Source organism: Sphaerodactylus townsendi, linkage group LG04 (genome assembly GCF_021028975.2).
Source record: "Sphaerodactylus townsendi isolate TG3544 linkage group LG04, MPM_Stown_v2.3, whole genome shotgun sequence".
Lineage (NCBI taxonomy): Eukaryota > Metazoa > Chordata > Lepidosauria > Squamata > Sphaerodactylidae > Sphaerodactylus > Sphaerodactylus townsendi.
In genome coordinates, this window is record NC_059428.1 from 138,166,207 (window position 1) to 138,182,456 (window position 16,250).

Consider the following 16,250-nt stretch of genomic DNA (forward strand, 5'->3'; position numbering starts at 1 on the left):
GAGGAAGTCTCCATCCGCCCCACCCCCGCCTGTTTCTGCTCTGCTGGGGTCACCGGAGGGCCAGCGAAGCTCGTGGGGGGGAGAGGTCCGCTCCAGAGGCCCCCTCCCCGCGGGGCCTTGCCTGGCGGGACGGAGGCCCCTGTGGCGGCGGCGTGACAGATGCTGCTTCCCTCCTCGCCTGCGCTGCTGGGGGCTGGCGTGGGGGGCGAGGCGCGCGTACCTCCTTCCGCCCACTCGGGCCACAGGCGCTCCCGCCCTCCCCCGAACACCGACGGAGCCCCCAAAGGGCTGGGGTGGTGGGCGGGGTGCGCATGCGCAGAACTGGCGGGGGAAAAGGACGCGGTGTGCGTGCGTCTTTGCGTCAGCAGTGCGTGCGTGGCGAGGAGCGCGGGGATTGGTGACGCACGGGCGCCCGGGACGTGCCCCGCTGGCTATATGAGCTCCGCGGAGGCGCCGCCTCGGCCTTTCCTGCCTCGCTCCTGGTTGGCGCCGGCGCCGCTGCCGAGCCGCTCCACTCCCCGAGACCGCCGCGCCACACCCCGGCCCGCCCTCGCCCGCCGCCGTCGCCGCCATGATCATCTACCGCGACTGCATCAGCCGTGAGCCCAACGCCCGCCGAGGGGGGAGCGCGAAAGGGGGGGTAGGCGGCCCGTCAGGCCCTTCCGACTCCAGGGCGGCGCAGTGCGCCTGCGTGCCCCTCTTAAGGCCTCCGCGGGCTCTCCTCCTACTGCGCCTGTGCGGCCCGCAGTGGAGGCGGAGGAGGGAGAAAGGCCAAGATGCTCCAGGCCGCGTTCCCCCGGCTGCGCATGCGCGAGTGGCGCCGCCGAGGAGGGCCACGGTGGTTGGAGGGCCGTGCCTATCACGCCTGCGCGCGCCTGGAGTCGACCTCACCACGCAGCAGCCGTTTGTTTGCTCTGCCGGTCAGGCGAGGGTCGCTGCGCGCGTGCGCGGTGGCCTCCAGCCCCGGGGTGGGGGGACTTCGGTCAGTCTGACCTCGATTCTTGTGCCCCTTTCGCAGAGGACGAGATGTTCTCCGACATCTACAAGATCAAGGAAGTCGCCAGCGGTCTCTGCCTGGAAGTGGAGGGGAAGGTGAGTCGCCGTGGAGAGGAGGGGCATCTACACCTCCCCAGGGCTCCTCAAGGCACAAGAGCGGCCACAGCCGCCCCGTCAGAGCCTGGGGCCAGGCCGTGGACCATTTTCAGGGAGAGAACTGCCTGGTTGGCATGCCAGGCTCTTCTGTGCACAGTTGCTGTGACAATGACTGCAGGTCATGCATGCAAAGCAGTATGAACATTGTCCCTGTTATATAGTTGCTAAGTATAATATTTTCCCTATGTGAAGTAGTGTGCAGTTAATATTAGAAGCTGGTGAATGTTAGAGTTCACTAGACCTGGTTGTTTTGTCAGAAAGATTACAAGATTCTCCTAGCTGTGAAGAGCTTTGAGAGTCCAGAAGTTGGTCTTCGACTGTAAGGGTGATCCTGTATTTTCCAGATTGTGCTCATGAGCAATCAATAGGTAAATTGTGCAGTGGTGTTTATACTCACCTGGTGGTATTTCATCAGCAACCTGGTTCTTTTGAACAGATGGTAAGCCGGAAAGAAGGTGAAATCGATGATGCTTTGATTGGTGGAAATGCATCTGCTGAAGGCCCTGAAGGGGAAGGGGCGGAGGCCACAGTTGTCACTGGTGTTGACATCGTAATGAATCACCATCTTCAGGAAACAAGTTTCACTAAAGAATCTTACAAGAAATACATCAAGGACTATATGAAAGCGTGAGTCATGTGGTGCTTTGTCTTGTGAAGGACTGGTTACTGCCATGAGGTTTGTGTGGCGCTCTCCGTTTCATTCTGGATAGTGAGAGGACTGTTAGACTCATCTAAGGTCATGGTGCTCTGTTCCCTCCCAGACAGAATTCAGGGTGGTGGTTACAACTGTCCAAGTAGTGGTTTACTTGATTTACACTGCCCTCCTAAGCAGCTACACTGTTTTAATCCCATAGATCTCTGTGGACCTTGAAGAGTGCATTTGTCCCTCAGGATTAGTAAGCCAAAGATTGTGTTGATTGCTGATGGACTGTTTTGGTTGTGGTGGGAAAGACGATCATATGGCTTCAGGCTAATTTGGATTCCTCTGTAGAACTAGTATCAAAAAAATAGTAGGCGCTACAAATACCTAAAAGGTTTTTCTTATGGGCACTGGTACGAGAGTGCTTTCTTTAAGTCCTAATACCTTGCTCTGCTTGCCAACTGATGGCATACAGTACCTTTAATGGTAGTTTGCATGCTGAATATCCACTGTCCGGAATTGCAGCACTGCTGGATGGAGCAATAGTAAGAGCCCCAGTCACCTTTTTGTACTGTCAAATCACAGCTGACTTGTGGCCATCCCGTAGGGTTTTCCAGGTAAGAACATAAGAAAGAGTCTATTGGATCAGACCAGAGTCCATCTAGTCCAGCACTCTGCTACTTGCAGTGGCCCACCAGGTACCTTTGGGAGCTTACATGCACAATGTGAAAGTAAAGGCCTTCTGCTGCTCGCGAGCACCTGGTCTGCTAAGGCATTTGCAATCTCAGATCAAGGAGGATCAAGATATATAGACTTCTCCATAAATCTGTCCGAGCCCCTTTTAAAGCTATCCAGGTTAGTGGCCATCACCACCTCCTGTAGCAGCATATTCCAAACACCAATCACAGGTTGTGTGAAGAAATGTTTCCTTTTATTAGTCCTAATTCTTCCCCCCAGCATTTTCAATGTATGCCCCCTGGTTTTAGTATTGTGAGAAAGAGAAAAATTTATCAGTTAACATTTTCTATCCCATGCATAATGTTATAGACTTCAATCATATCCCCCTCAGACGTCTCCTCTCCAAACGTAAGAGTCCCAAACGCTGCAGCCTCTCCTCATAAGGAAGGTGCTCCAATCCCTCAATCATCCTCGTTGCCCTTCTCTGCACTTTTTCTATCTCTTCGTTAGCCTTTTTGAGATGTGGCGACCAGAACTGAACACAGTATTCCAAGTGCGGTCACACCATGGCTTTATATAAGGGCATGACAATCCCTGCAGTTTTATTATCAATCCCTTTCCTAATTATCCCCAGCATAGAGTTTGCCTTTTTCACAGCTGCCATGCATTGAGTTGACATTCCCATGGGATTATCAATTAAGACGCCCAAATCCTTTTCCTGCTCTGACAGCACTGACCCGTGTAGCATGAAGTTTGGATTTTTTGCCCCTATGTGCATCACTTTACATTTTGCTACATTGAACTGCATATGCCATTTCTTAGCCCACTCACCTAATTTATAAAGGTCCGCTTGGAGCTCTTCGCAATCCTTTGCTGTTCTCACCACCCTACATGATTTGGTATCATCCGCAAACTTGGCCACCACGCTACCCACCCCTACTTCCAGGTTATTTATGAATAGGTTAAAGAGCACTGGTCCCAAAACGGATCCTTGGGGGACACCACTCCCTACATCTCTCCATTGTGAGAATGATAATATATCCCTAATATTAGACTATCCTTTACACCTGGTATTGATATCCACAGTGCTTCTGTAGGGGAATCAGCTCCCCTTGCATTGACTATTTTATGTGACACTATGCTCTCTTTGACGTAGAGGGCAACGTAGAGGTAAGAGGAGTTCAGAGGTCACTTATCATTGCCTGTCTGTTTTGTGACCGTGGAGGTCTCATATTTGAATCATTGCCAGGGTAGATACTGCTGGGTTTCTGAGGTGTGCTGAGAGCAGGTTATTCAACTCATGGCTGGATATTAGGATTGCAGCCGGTCATGTCCTGCCTTTCTTCCTCTCGAGGACTCCCAAGCAGCTTCCATTGTTTTCACGTCCTCCATTTTATCTTCCCAGCAACTCTGTGAGGGAGGTTAGACTGAGTGTGTGTTGAGCGCAAGCTTCCGTGACAGAGGAGGGATTCAGATTCGTCATTCTTAATCTATATGTCATACTGGCTACAATAGCTGAGGGAAGTTCTTAAGCCCCCTTTTCTTTTGTGAGAGGTGGGAATATTTTCCACCCTTCCTGTCTGTGCTCACTTTCTGCCCAGTATCCTCATGTCTTTTTGTCTTCACATTAAAAATTCTGTGAAGTAGGTTAGAGTGAAACTATGTGGAGGGCCCATGATAATCCAAAGCAGAGGGGGGATTTGAACTTAGGTTCCTAGTTGCTCTGACATTTCCTAGTTAGTCTGATAGATCATGGAAGTTAGGCCTCCTTTGTTTTGTAATAGACGGGACCATCCTGAAGCTGGTGGCCAATTATGCAGTTCTTGGCTACATTTTCTGATGAGAGATGCCTCCCACAGATAAACGGAAGAATTTTTTCTTTGTAGAAGGTAAAGGTTAAATCAGGGGCCTCCAACTCTAGTGCCCAAGATGTTTATGGACTGCGATTCCCATCAGTCCCTGCCAGCATGGCCAGTTGGGTTAAATCAGGGGTAGGGAACCTGCGGCTCTCCAGATGTTCAGGAACTACAATTCCCATCAGCCTCTGTCAGCATGGCCAATTGGCCATGCTGGTAGGGGCTGATGGGAATTGTAGTTCCTGAACATCTGGAGAGCCGCAGGTTCCCTACCCCTGGGTTAAATGATATACCAAGAAATTAAGCTGTTGGACATAAACAAAATATCAGCTAGATGTTCTTATCAAGATTGCCATCTTTTGTCCTTTGATACAGTTTCAACCACCAGAGTTTCAACCTTCTGTATTCTGTTTCAAAATTAGGAGGCATGTTTGACTGAAACTGCTCATTGTTGGATTGTGCTAACAGGCTGAGTACAAAATGTGTTTGTTTTCTCATTTTTACCCTGCCTTTCTCAAAAGTGGCTCACGTCATTTTCTTCTGTTTTATGCTCACAACAACAATCTTGTGAGATAAATAAGGCTGAGGATAAGGTTACACATTTCCACATATTTTGAATTCATATAAAAATGAATAAAAATGGCATTTTATATAAAAACTTCTTTTACTATATAATAGAATGAAATGCATTTGTAAATTAGTGCACAAAATTGTACTCTTTGGCTGGTTATGGTATTTAAAGGTATTGGCATCTTGATAACAAAAAGAGTAAACTTAGCCAATACATATAACATGTTAACTATTGTTAAAATTGTATTGTCAAAGGTCTTCTACACAGCGGAACTTCCCTGGGGTGCTGTATGTGGTTTCGGCTGTATGGCATTGTTCTAGTAGATCCCTCCTGAAGATGCCAGCCAAGCAGATGCAGAATGTGAGCATCAGGAAGGGAGGAATGTTGCTAGAACATGGCCATACAGCTCCCAGAGCCACACAGCACCCCATTGTCCCCATTGTTACTAAAATAAAAAAAATCTGAAAATATAATTTATGAGGAAATACAGTTAAGGAGGTTTTTTCCCTTTAAGATTCTCCTAAAAAAAAAATTTCCTTCCTACATTGCAAAACATTGAGAGGAAGTTTTTAGACTCTTTCTCTTGAATGCTGTCTGATTCAGAATGTAGAAACCCCTTTGTGCATTTTAATCATTCAGAAAGAAAATATTTCATAGTTCTTGTTCAGTGTTCTTCCAAAATTTCCATTTTTTCAACAAAAACTGGAAAAAGACCTAAGGAAGAAATGGGTCTCTAGCTGAGGTGCCTGAACAAAAGTCACCTGGCCAGCTGCCCTGGTCTCCTTATGGGTCAGGTTGTTTCACTGTCTCCATTTTTTCATTGAAAGTTACAGATTTTTGAGAATTGCTATTTTCTTTCTAGAATCAAAGCCAGACTTGAGGAAACAAAGCCAGAGAGAGTAAAGCCGTTTATGACCGGGGCCGCAGAGCAAGTCAAACATATCCTTGCAAACTTCAAAAATTACCTAGGTGAAAATTTATTTTTTGCTATCCAATTTTTCATTTTTCTTTGTCTTTGCTGTCAGTTCATCTGTGGAAATGATGGCGTGTTGGGTAGTTGGAAGCTCATCATTTTTTGCTGCTATTTAGTAGTTGACCCTCTTTTTTTGAGAATTTGATGCTTGTGCAGGGAAAACCTGTTTTTGGGAAACCTGGTTTGACTTTCCTCCTTCCTGAAGTTTTTTGTAGGAGAGAACATGAATCCTGATGGCATGGTGGCGTTGCTGGATTTCCGTGAGGATGGTGTAACCCCATATATGATTTTCTTTAAAGATGGATTAGACATGGAGAAATGTGTAAGTACCGGTGTCGGAAAGGGCTGGGGTTGCTGGGATTAGGCCTCTGACTGCTTATGAAAATGGTGAGGAGCCTTAGGACAGACCTGCTGGCTGCCATGTCCTGCATCTGGTTTGTGACCCTGATGAGTCAGATCCCATTAGAAAGTCAGTGTGCTGGAGCAGTGAGGCAGCCGCCCTCTCTGCTCCCAGCAGCAGGGGGTGGTGGCAGTTCCTAGACTCCCAATATTCCATTTCTCCCAAGCATGTGTCTAGAGTTTTCCATGGCCCTCTAAGCACAGTCCTTTACTGCAACTGGGTTAGTAAGCTCCACGTGCTCTTGTGATGTGCAGAGTAACCTTTGTCTGTCTGTAATCATTGTGTGGAAACCCCTTCCATCCATTTTTCACATGATCTGCAGTTTGAATAAATCTGTGAGTCCTGCCTAGTTATTTGGGTAAACTGTCCACACATACTGTTTCGCTTCCTGTTCTTTTGCCAGTTACTGGTCCATAAAAGACGCTATGCCTTCATAGAAGTCTTGGTCTCTGCCCCCCCCCCCCCCCCCCAAAAAAAAAAAAAAAAAAAAAATCAGGGCCACTGACACATTCAGAGAATGCTGACAAGTTTGATGAAGGGCTCTCCCTTCTTCTGTGAGGAGAGCTTTAATCCTGTTTTCCATAAATCCACTGCAGCCTTTTGGGTCATCTCCACTCAATCAGTCTGTAAAAATAGCCATAGAGGCTTGTCTTCCTGTTGTCCAGTAAGCAACCAGGGTTTAGTGTGAAGTTCTAGGATTTATTTGGATTTTCCTGGGTCATCCCACTCAGCTAACAAAACTGGCTGTACTTGTTAGGATATCCCTAGTAAGTGGACCAACTCCAGACAACTTGTTCAAAGCAGTTTGTAAATAACGTTTTCCCAATAGTTTAAAAGTTAAACTATGAACACAGCATTTTAGGAACAATACAGTCAGAACGTAAGTTCTGCATAAACCATTTAACAGCATGAAAAGAACAATTTTATGTTCATCGTTTTCCAGAACGCTTTTCTATTTCCTAGGCTGGCATTCAGCTTGATGCTCTTAACTTCATTCTTAGGTTTGCGTTCCCCGTTTCTGTTTTTCCCAGCTGTAATGAGTGAAAAGAATTTTTAAATAAGGAACGGAGTCAGTGGAAGCGTTGCTGAAAGCTGTTGAGGGCCTCTCTCATGGGCTCAGGCACAGGGCTTCTGGGACAGTGTGGGGTCCCCTCTTACGGACGTGCGTCTCCCATGAGACCACAGGATCACACCAGGGGTTTGGGTTTTTTCAGGTTATGCAGTGGAATGTTCAGCCCCTGTTGACCTGAGGCAGGCTTGCCCATGTGTGTGACATTTAAAGCTGCTAAAATCACTGTTGCATGGGGAGTGGAAGGCACAAATGAAAACACCATATGAAGTATATCAGGCTTAGGAGGAGTGGGGGGGGGCACTTGGAGCACAAATTCAACCATGGGATCTTCTAGGCTCTAAAGCTGCAGAGGAAAATGACCACATGAGAGTTTTCCAGGGTGAAAAACTTACCAGACTTCCAGAGTGAAAAACTTACTAGACTTGCCTACTTGGCCTCACTGTAAATTGTGGCCAGGGTTTGTATGGAGAGGGGAGAGATGGTGAGCAGCAACAGAAGGGAATGCTGTGATTTTCAATTCCCCTGACCTAAGATTAAGTTCTTGTTTCCTGGGCTCTGTGTGACTTTAAGAAAGGTTTTTGAGGCCGTTAAATGAATAACATTGCTCTTTCAGAGCAGGCAGGAGTCACAAATACAGTTTTCCATGCAGACAGCCACAGGGAAATCCACAACATGTGTAACCTTTGAATGTGAAGCATCTGCTGATAGGCCAGGACTGACTCTTGTCTTCTCTGGCTTGCTTCCTGATGCTAGAGCAACTTCCTTGTGCTTCCTGCCTGCCCAATAAAATGGCAGTTCAGATTGAATTGGGGAGAACAGCTGCAGTGCCCAGCATCTGCCTGAGGGGGGAGGTATGAACATCGGCTAACCATGGTTCATCTCTCAACAGTAACAAGGTCTTCCCTTCGGGATCATCTGTTGTCATCATCATCATAATTGGCTGCTGCTCTTTCCTCATCCACAAACCATCATGACTCAGCAATGTCTGACAACTGGACTGCTGTCACCTTGAGCTTAATTTGATTTATTTTGACCCTGAATTGATTGGAGTGGAGGCATTGTTTTTAAAAACGTGTCATGTAGGCTGTCTAAAATAAAAAAAACTCATTGAAACCCAGCATGGGTGAGGCCTCTTGGTTTCGTGCGTGGAGCTTTTTGGAGCTCTCTTGCCCTTGAGAGTTTGCCATCTCAGTGGTCCAGCCTGGCCCTCTTGCCTGCTTCAGACTGTCTCCAGGAAAGGGAAGACCAGCTGCACATGCCCGCGCTCAACCAAGGAGGCAAAGGAGGATGTCCATTCTGGAGCGGACCTGCTGCCTCTGGCTGCTCAACCAACTACAGCAACACTCTGGAGGACAAGATTTGGAAGCCTGACCTGGAGCTCTTAGCTAGGCAAGAAGAGATGGATGTTTCTTCAGCATATCGTTGCAGAGTGTTACTGGCTAAAGACTTGAAGAGTGGAAAGAAGAGAATCCTTATCAAGCAGGAAAGCAGGCTATTAGGGCAAAGAGAATTTGCACGCATTGTATTAGGGAAAAAAAAAGAACCACTACATAAGTAAGCATAAAACCCGTAGCTTAACAGGATACTGAGCTGCAGTGTTGTGTTTATATCTGTTTTGAATCTGCTGAGCCACACTTAAGTGCAGATGACGGCAAGGAACTCCTGGCATTGTCACAACATGTGTCTTCTTGCTGCCTGGCCAGGGACTTAATAGACAGTTAACACGAGAGGGAGATCCTGAGGTGCATACTGTAGGGCTCACGCAAACAGCAAGCATAAAATGGAGTGCTTTAGTGCTTGTAGCCAGGATACAAGAGCTTCGAGCAGCTGCTTTTCTAAAGTCAGGCCAAGTTGTGCCTTCCTTGCGTGAGATGATGGAGACAAAAGATGGTGGTTCTTGGTGAAAAGCATCGAACCCAGCATGTAAGTGAGAATAGTTAACAGTGGAATTGGTGAAAGGTATAATCTGAGTATTGCTGACCAAATAGCATACAATGGTATCCCACAGGCCATTTTGAAGTGGATTACTATGGTTATGGGGAGCACGCTGCTTTGTGGCCACAGCAGAGGGAATCAGGGGACTGTCCCTGCCTGCACTGTGAGTTTCCTAGGGTAGTTGGTCACTGCTTAGGATCCTAGCAAAAAAGTGTTTGCTGCAAGAAAGGAAAGAGGGTTTGCAATCTGTTGGAAGCCGCAGGACTAGCTGGCACCTTAAAGAAAATGTCCAGGCAGCCCTGACTGGCCATTTGGCTGTAAAATTTTGGTACCTGTAAACTAATAAGAAAATTATTCCTGCTGTGTCTCCTGCAATTTCACCCTGGGTCTTGCACTGCTTTTGAAGTTAAGTAGTATCATTCCCACTCCAACTGACATCAGGGGTTCTGCCAAATCAGTGCATCCTGGCTACTTTGTTGGTCTCTTAACGTTTCTCCAGGCTCTCTTCTGGCCCCCCCTCCCCCCGGGTCTCTTTGCTGCTCCATCTTGGTTGAAGATCTGACAAACTTACCAGCCAGTTTTGGGGGATGCTGCTTTAGCTGGGGGGTGGGGTTGTCCCCATGTGTGGTGCTCTCCTTTTACTCAAGATTAGACAATAGGGAGTTATCATGTTCCCTGCTTGGAAAAGGTTTGCTCCAGTCTGCTTTGGCTTAGGGCTGTCCAGTTAGGTCTTAAAAATAAAGGCCACCTCTTGCTGGAGATCTCGAGGTGTGATGTGGCTATTAGCAGGGGGGGGGCGCGTCCTAAGCTGTGGGAGCAGGCCTCTGCCTTCTGTCGAGTGAAAGCATCTCCGATTCTTTGGAATCAATCCCAAGTAAGGGCCGAGGTGTTCGTATATAGCCTCTCATTCAAGTAGTTAATCTCCAGACTGTCCTGCGGTAGGAACCTGCCACTCTGCCTTTACTGTGTCGCTTTGTCTAAAAATGGCAGCCTGTAGGTGTTATGTTAAGGGGGTGAGGCGGACACAGGAACTGTTTTTGCCAGAGTTGTTCTTCCACAACTTCCAGCTTGTGTGAGTTCCGCCAGTGATGCCCTTCTCGGTGGCTTGTGGTTTTAAGGGCTATAAACACCCTGGGCAGTGTCTTCCTTCCACTCTCTTTAAAGGATTCGCCAGCAGAAGAGCTTACTTTAGGTTAAGAGCAGTGGTGGCCAGACCCTAATACAGCACTCCAGATGTTATGGACTACAATTCCCATCAGCCCCTGCCAGCATGGCCAATTGGCCATGCTGACAGGGGCTGATGGGAGTTGTAGTCCATAACATCTGGAGTGCCAAAGGTTCGCCACCACGGGGTTAGAGAAACGCCTTCATCACTGTTTGGTCAGGAAGATTAATTTCTGGAAATTTTGAAACCCTGAGGCAAAATCAGGGCTTCTATTCTTCCTGGGACATTGGGGCAGGGAATGAATGGAAATCCATGCAGTGTTTTCCTATTCAGCCCAGGCCCATCATGCGGCTTTAACAACAGAAAATGCATCATGTGTCACTTAACATTTGGAATTGTATGAGTTGGCCTGTTTATAGAATTTAAAAGTATAAATGCCGTACAAGCAACATTCAAAATATATCCATTATTAAATGAGAGTTTATGCCATTGTAGCACTTTATCAGTCTTTCCGAAATGGGGAGGTGGGGACAGAAATATCCTCATACTTCCAGGTAAGATCTTCAGTCTGAACATTTCATAAAATGCATCCTGTGGGTTTTTTAAAAAAATGTTTATTTGTAAACCCTAGCCCAATTTATGGGTCTTCTACAAACTAGTTGTACCCAGCATGCTCGTGGCTACAATGAAATGTATTTTGAATGCAGAGAACTTGTACAAAATGTGGTTTTAGGTCTTGATTAGAAGAAAAAGAGTTTGGATTGATATCCCCCCTTTCTGTCCTGTAGGAGTCTCAAAGGGGCTAACAATATCCTTTCCCTTCCCCCCGCCCCCCTCACATCAAAAACCCTGTGAAGTGTGTGGGGTTGAGAGAGCTCCAAAAAGCTGTGACTAGCCCAAGGTCACCCAGCTGGTGTGTGTTGGAGTACACAGGCTAATCTGAATTCCCCAGATAAGCCTCCACAGCTCAAGTGGCAGAGTGGGGAATCAAACCTGGTTCCTCCAGATTAGAATGCACCTGCTCTTAACCACTATGCCACTGCTTAGTAATTGCTACATTGGACTAGCAGTGAAGTTGATGCATCTGGAAATGGAAGGTTGGACTCACGGAGCATCTGTACTCAGAAGAGAGAGAGTCTGCCTGATGGTGGCTCCTTCCCATTGACCCTGCTTGCCTGCCTTCCTGAGCTCTTCCCATTCCAAACCATCCTGGAGAAATGTGCCTTCCACAGTATTTCAAGTAATGGGGGAGAGAGACCTTTCCTAAGCGTGCGCTGCATTGTGCTGAGTGAAGTGAGCTCTGTCACTGAGCAAAGAGGGGTACACCCAAATTCTTTTTGAAACAGGGTGGTGTCCATACATTACACACATGGACAATATCCTTTCACGATGGCCTAAAAATACCGCAAGGACTCGGTCTTGATCAGGCCTTCAGTGTGGCACTCTGGGGGGAGGAGTCTGTCCTCTCCCTGGCACCTTCTAGCATGCTGAAGCAACTGCATGGGTGGGAGGGGTATCTGGGCTCTTGCAGAGGGGGCAACAGATGAGTGCTTTGGCTGGCCATATTGTGGACTTCTTTAAACAGTTTAATAGCAGTGTTGGAGTTTGCATTGCTGAAAACTCTGAGGTTGATTAAGACTTGAGGGGGTCCCTGGCTTCCTTCTCCTGAAAAGCATGTTAGTGAAATCTGCCGTGGGGTGAGAGAATTGGTATGTGGAGTTGTCCCTCAAGCAACTTCGTGGAGACTAGAATATGGTTGGTCTGGAGAGCAAATGGATGGCATCTCTGTCCAACCCCCACCCCTCCCAGCATGTTGAATTGATGGGCTGTGCAGATGAGAAGAACACTGGTTTAGTGGCTTCTGCCACCACAGTGTAGGTTTTATTCTTCATCCCCCAGCCCCGCCCTTGTGTGTTCTTATTTGTATTCCCCTGCACTTCAGCATCCTCTCTGTGTGACTCTGGCCGCCTTATAGCCAATTTGTGTCATTTCCAGAGGTTCTCATAGGCTCAGCAAAATTGGGGACACACCAGTATACAGTAACAACAAAAAACTACAAGCATCCTGGTATTGGACAAATACTAAATTTCAGCACTGATGAATTTATAAGCTGGAATCATCCTGAGGCATGCTTGTCATTCACTACTTTGATGGAAGGTTTTTGAATAGCACTTTGAAATAGCAAGCGTGTACTTAAACAGTGTTTTGGGATGTTGCTGCAAATGTGTTCCCTTCTGAAGCAGGTCTGCAACTCATCCACTTTAGTTCTTCCCAGAATAACAGGAAGTTTTGCCCAATTAAAATAATAGGAATTCCTGCCATAGTTTTTCATAATCCTGCAATTTGCCTTCTAAACCATATGACACAACCTTGGGGGATGAGATACACATTCCATATTAATGTGTATTCCTGGGTTTTTATTTTGGCTATTCCCCCAAGAAAAAAAGGAGTTTGGATTTATACCCTGCTTTTTTTTCTACTTTTAAGGAACCTCAAAATGCTACAGTCCCCATACCCACAGCAAGCACCTTATGCAGTCGGTGGGCCTGAGAAAATTGTGACTGGCCCCACGTCACCAAGCAGGCTTCATGTGCAGGAATGGGGAATGGTATCTTTGCTTTACCTGTGAAGGTATTTTCTCTACGGTAGGGCAACGCTACCCAGCTGATTAGGTCACACCCCCAATAGTTCAGGCAGGGCTATGCAAATTTTTGCACCCTCTTTTGGCTGATGGGGCTGATATCTCTCGATCGACAGCCCTGCATGTTCAGGCAGGAGCTTCATTCCCAGCTCTGGGCTTCCAGTAGCCTAGTTGTTTACTGAAAAGCAAAATGGACAAAGCATTGAGAAGAGCATCATATTCATCCTCTTCACTAAAGGAGGAAGAGGAGTCTGGGAGACCTTCCCAGGGTCAGGGGGCCATCCCTCCAGGTGACAAAGCTGGCAACCAGCAGCAGCTGGTGGGACTGGGCATCCAGAGTTTCTGGATCACCCAGTTCCTCCTAGAATGGATCAGACACCGCCAACTCCCTCTGGTTCTATGGCAGCGGCCACACCAAGGTCAACGGACACTGCAGAGGCTTCCAAGATCTTGCCTCCAGCTGCCAACAGTGACCTGTCCTTGGTACTTCCCTCAGGTTCCCCCTGGGGCTCTTCGTCCTGTCTGCTGCCATATTGGTGCTCTTCTCAACCGGGTACAGGCAGACTTAACATGGCCACTGTGCCATTTCCCCCCATCTTTTTGCAGCAGTGGGTTAACAAACCGAGAGTCTGCCACCCATGCGGAGGAATGGGAGATCAAACCTGCTTCTCCACATTCAAGTCCGCTGCACTTAACCACTATGTTGCATTTGGCTCGTATTTAATGAAAATGTATTTCTATTGCCCACAAAACATTAGGCCTGTCACACAGAAAAACAAATGCCGCAATGCAAATTGTTACCATGAGACAGGTTGGCAAGTTGTCAGGGACAACAGTGAGCCTATCCAATGAAGCCTGAGTGAAAAAATAATTGCAATTGCTGCTTGAACGGTTAACATGGAACCACCTGTGAATGGGGCCATGTTCAGCTGTGGAAACTTTTGTTAGTAACTGTTAGCTGTGGGACTTGAGAGTTGATACATTCTTCAGGGCTTCAGCACAAGATGGACCCAAGATAGGTCTCAGCTTCCACTTCTGGTGGCCCTCAGCGGTAACTCCTCATCCATGATGTTTCTGTGTAAGTGGAGTACATGCTATCTGAAGGAGACTGAGATAAAATGCTGTGTTAAGGTCTCCTCTTAGTAGGGAAGGAAGTGGGGTGGAATGACGCCTTGATGCAGATAGAAGTCTCTAGTAATCTACTGCAAGATTAACTTTCATGGCTCTCAGTACAGTTTTAAACTGGGAAGCCTCCTAGTATAATAGTATTTCTGGGATTCCAGTTCCATCCATTTGCTTCTTCCCTCCTCATATGAAGTAATCTATGATTCTTTAATAGTTCTAGACTCTAGAGGGATCAAAAAAATGGTAGAGATATTTTGGGGAGAATCAGCATTTCAACCGCTCTGATTCTGGCAAACCAATTTTTCCCTAATCAGATCATTGTTTTGGGGGGAGATTGACATTATGAGGGGTTTGTGTGTGCGCACGTGAGTAAATTGCCACCAAGGGATAGCAGGCTTCTAGGGATCCCTCATGGGGTTTTCAAGACAAGAGACTTCTGAGCTGGTTTGCCTCTGCTTCCCTCTGCACAGCAACCCTGGGATTACTGGATCTCCCACCCAAAAACTAACCCAGGCTGACTGTGCTTCTCATCTGAATGGAGGGGAGCAGCACCCCTCCATTCTCATGGGAAAGTGGAGACACGGCCTTCCCCAAAGCAGGACAACCCAGACGCCCCACCGCTTTGAAGCGTAGAAGGCAGAAGCTTCCTAACCAGCTGCTTAGCAAAACTAATGAGCAAGCAAGAGGTCACTGTCCCAGATGGAGGATCCCACATTCTGGCCTGGCAACATAAAAGGATCGGGACAGGGCTAGATCATGATTTTCTGCCCCTTTAAGGTCACTGCCAGGGCCCCCAGGGCGCTGAGGATACTTGTGGGGAAACTCATGGGGCCCAACATCTGAGGCATTAACCCACTCATTCTCACCTTCAGGGAATTGCTTCCAAGGAACTAGATACTGCAAGCAGCCCCGGTGCACTCTAGAATCCAGAATATTTATTTATTATTTAGACTTTTATACCGCCCTTCCCCAAGGGGCTCCGGGCGGCGTACAACATAAAATCTCAATACAGCTATAAATATAACTTCTAAAACCTTTAAAACAGCAGTAAAAATAATAAGGTGTCCCGCAAAATCCCAGTTTTTAAATCCTCCCCAAGAGGGAGGGACGGCGAGTCCCATTAGATGAAAAAGGGCCCAGATGTAAAGAGCCAAAAAAGGGGGTGACTTTGTGGTGTTTCTGTTGATCAATAAAGGGAGGGAGGCACCTGCACTTATGGGTGCTACAGGTCGGCTGGAGGCGCCCTTTTCAGGAGGCTGGAATGAAACACAGGCTGTAAGTTTTAGGCAACTCCATCTCCACAGGCACTTCGTTTATAACGTGCACCACCTTAAAAGGGCCCTAAATAACAGTGGCCCAGTTTGTCACTGGGCTGTGCACAGTGCAGGTTCTTAGTGGAAATGTAAACCAGGCCTCCTGCCTCAAAGCAGACATCCTTGCAATTCTTGTCGGCTTGGGACTTAGAAGTCTATTTGGCCTTAACCAAAGCCTTGTAGGTATGGGGCCAAGACTTCTGAAGATTCCCAACTGGTCCTGCAAGTCCCTCAGCCCCTCCCTATAAAGCAATGCTAACGGTTTCCCCTCCTGACCAAGCCCACTTTGAAAGGGGACTGTCCAGTACTCTGATGCACAGATTACTGCAGGCATATTTGCAAGTGAAGAAGAGGAGTTTGGATTTATATCCCACCTTTCTGTCCTGTAAGGAGACTCAAGGTGGCTTACAAGCTCCTTTCCCTTCCTCTCCTCACCACAGACACCTTGTGAGGCAGGTGGGGCTGAGAGAGTTCTGAGAGAACTGTGACTAGCCCAAGATCACCCAGCAGGAATATGGGAGTGCAGAAACACATCTGGCTCACCAGATAAGCCTCCGTCACTCAGATGGAGGAGTGGGGAATCAAATCCGGTTCTCCAGATTAGAATCCACCTGCTCTTAACCACGACACCACGCTGGCAGAAGGTCAGTCCAGTTGTCTTCATGATAACTGATACAGCACTGGATACAGCACCCGGTTCGCCCTCTCTTGACTGGCTAACAGTCTGGG

The 16,250-nt window shown here is 47.5% G+C and overlaps 1 protein-coding gene and 1 non-coding gene across 2 annotated transcripts; both read left to right on the forward strand.

Moving 5' to 3' along the window:
* The first annotated feature begins 433 nt into the window (after positions 1-433).
* TPT1 (tumor protein, translationally-controlled 1) lies at positions 434-8,459 on the forward strand. Its single transcript, XM_048493533.1, has 6 exons — positions 434-599; positions 1,019-1,092; positions 1,589-1,779; positions 5,760-5,863; positions 6,074-6,192; positions 8,232-8,459. Exons 1-6 carry the CDS (start codon positions 572-574, stop codon positions 8,232-8,234), a joined length of 519 nt encoding a protein of 172 aa, XP_048349490.1. The 5' UTR covers positions 434-571; the 3' UTR covers positions 8,235-8,459.
* On the forward strand, positions 8,035-8,163 carry LOC125432271. The gene has a single exon (XR_007244445.1). It is a non-coding gene; the product is annotated as a small nucleolar RNA SNORA31 (small nucleolar RNA).
* Positions 8,460-16,250: the final 7,791 nt, after the last annotated feature.

Excerpts from the sequence above, each read along its gene's own strand:
- TPT1 (XM_048493533.1), top strand. The coding sequence starts at position 572 with ATGATCATCTACCGCGACTGCATCAGCC. Across the intron at positions 600-1,018 it reads CTACCGCGACTGCATCAGCC|AGGACGAGATGTTCTCCGAC; the intron begins GTGAGCCCAACG and ends CCCCTTTCGCAG. Across the intron at positions 5,864-6,073 it reads TGCAAACTTCAAAAATTACC|AGTTTTTTGTAGGAGAGAAC; the intron begins TAGGTGAAAATT and ends CCTCCTTCCTGA.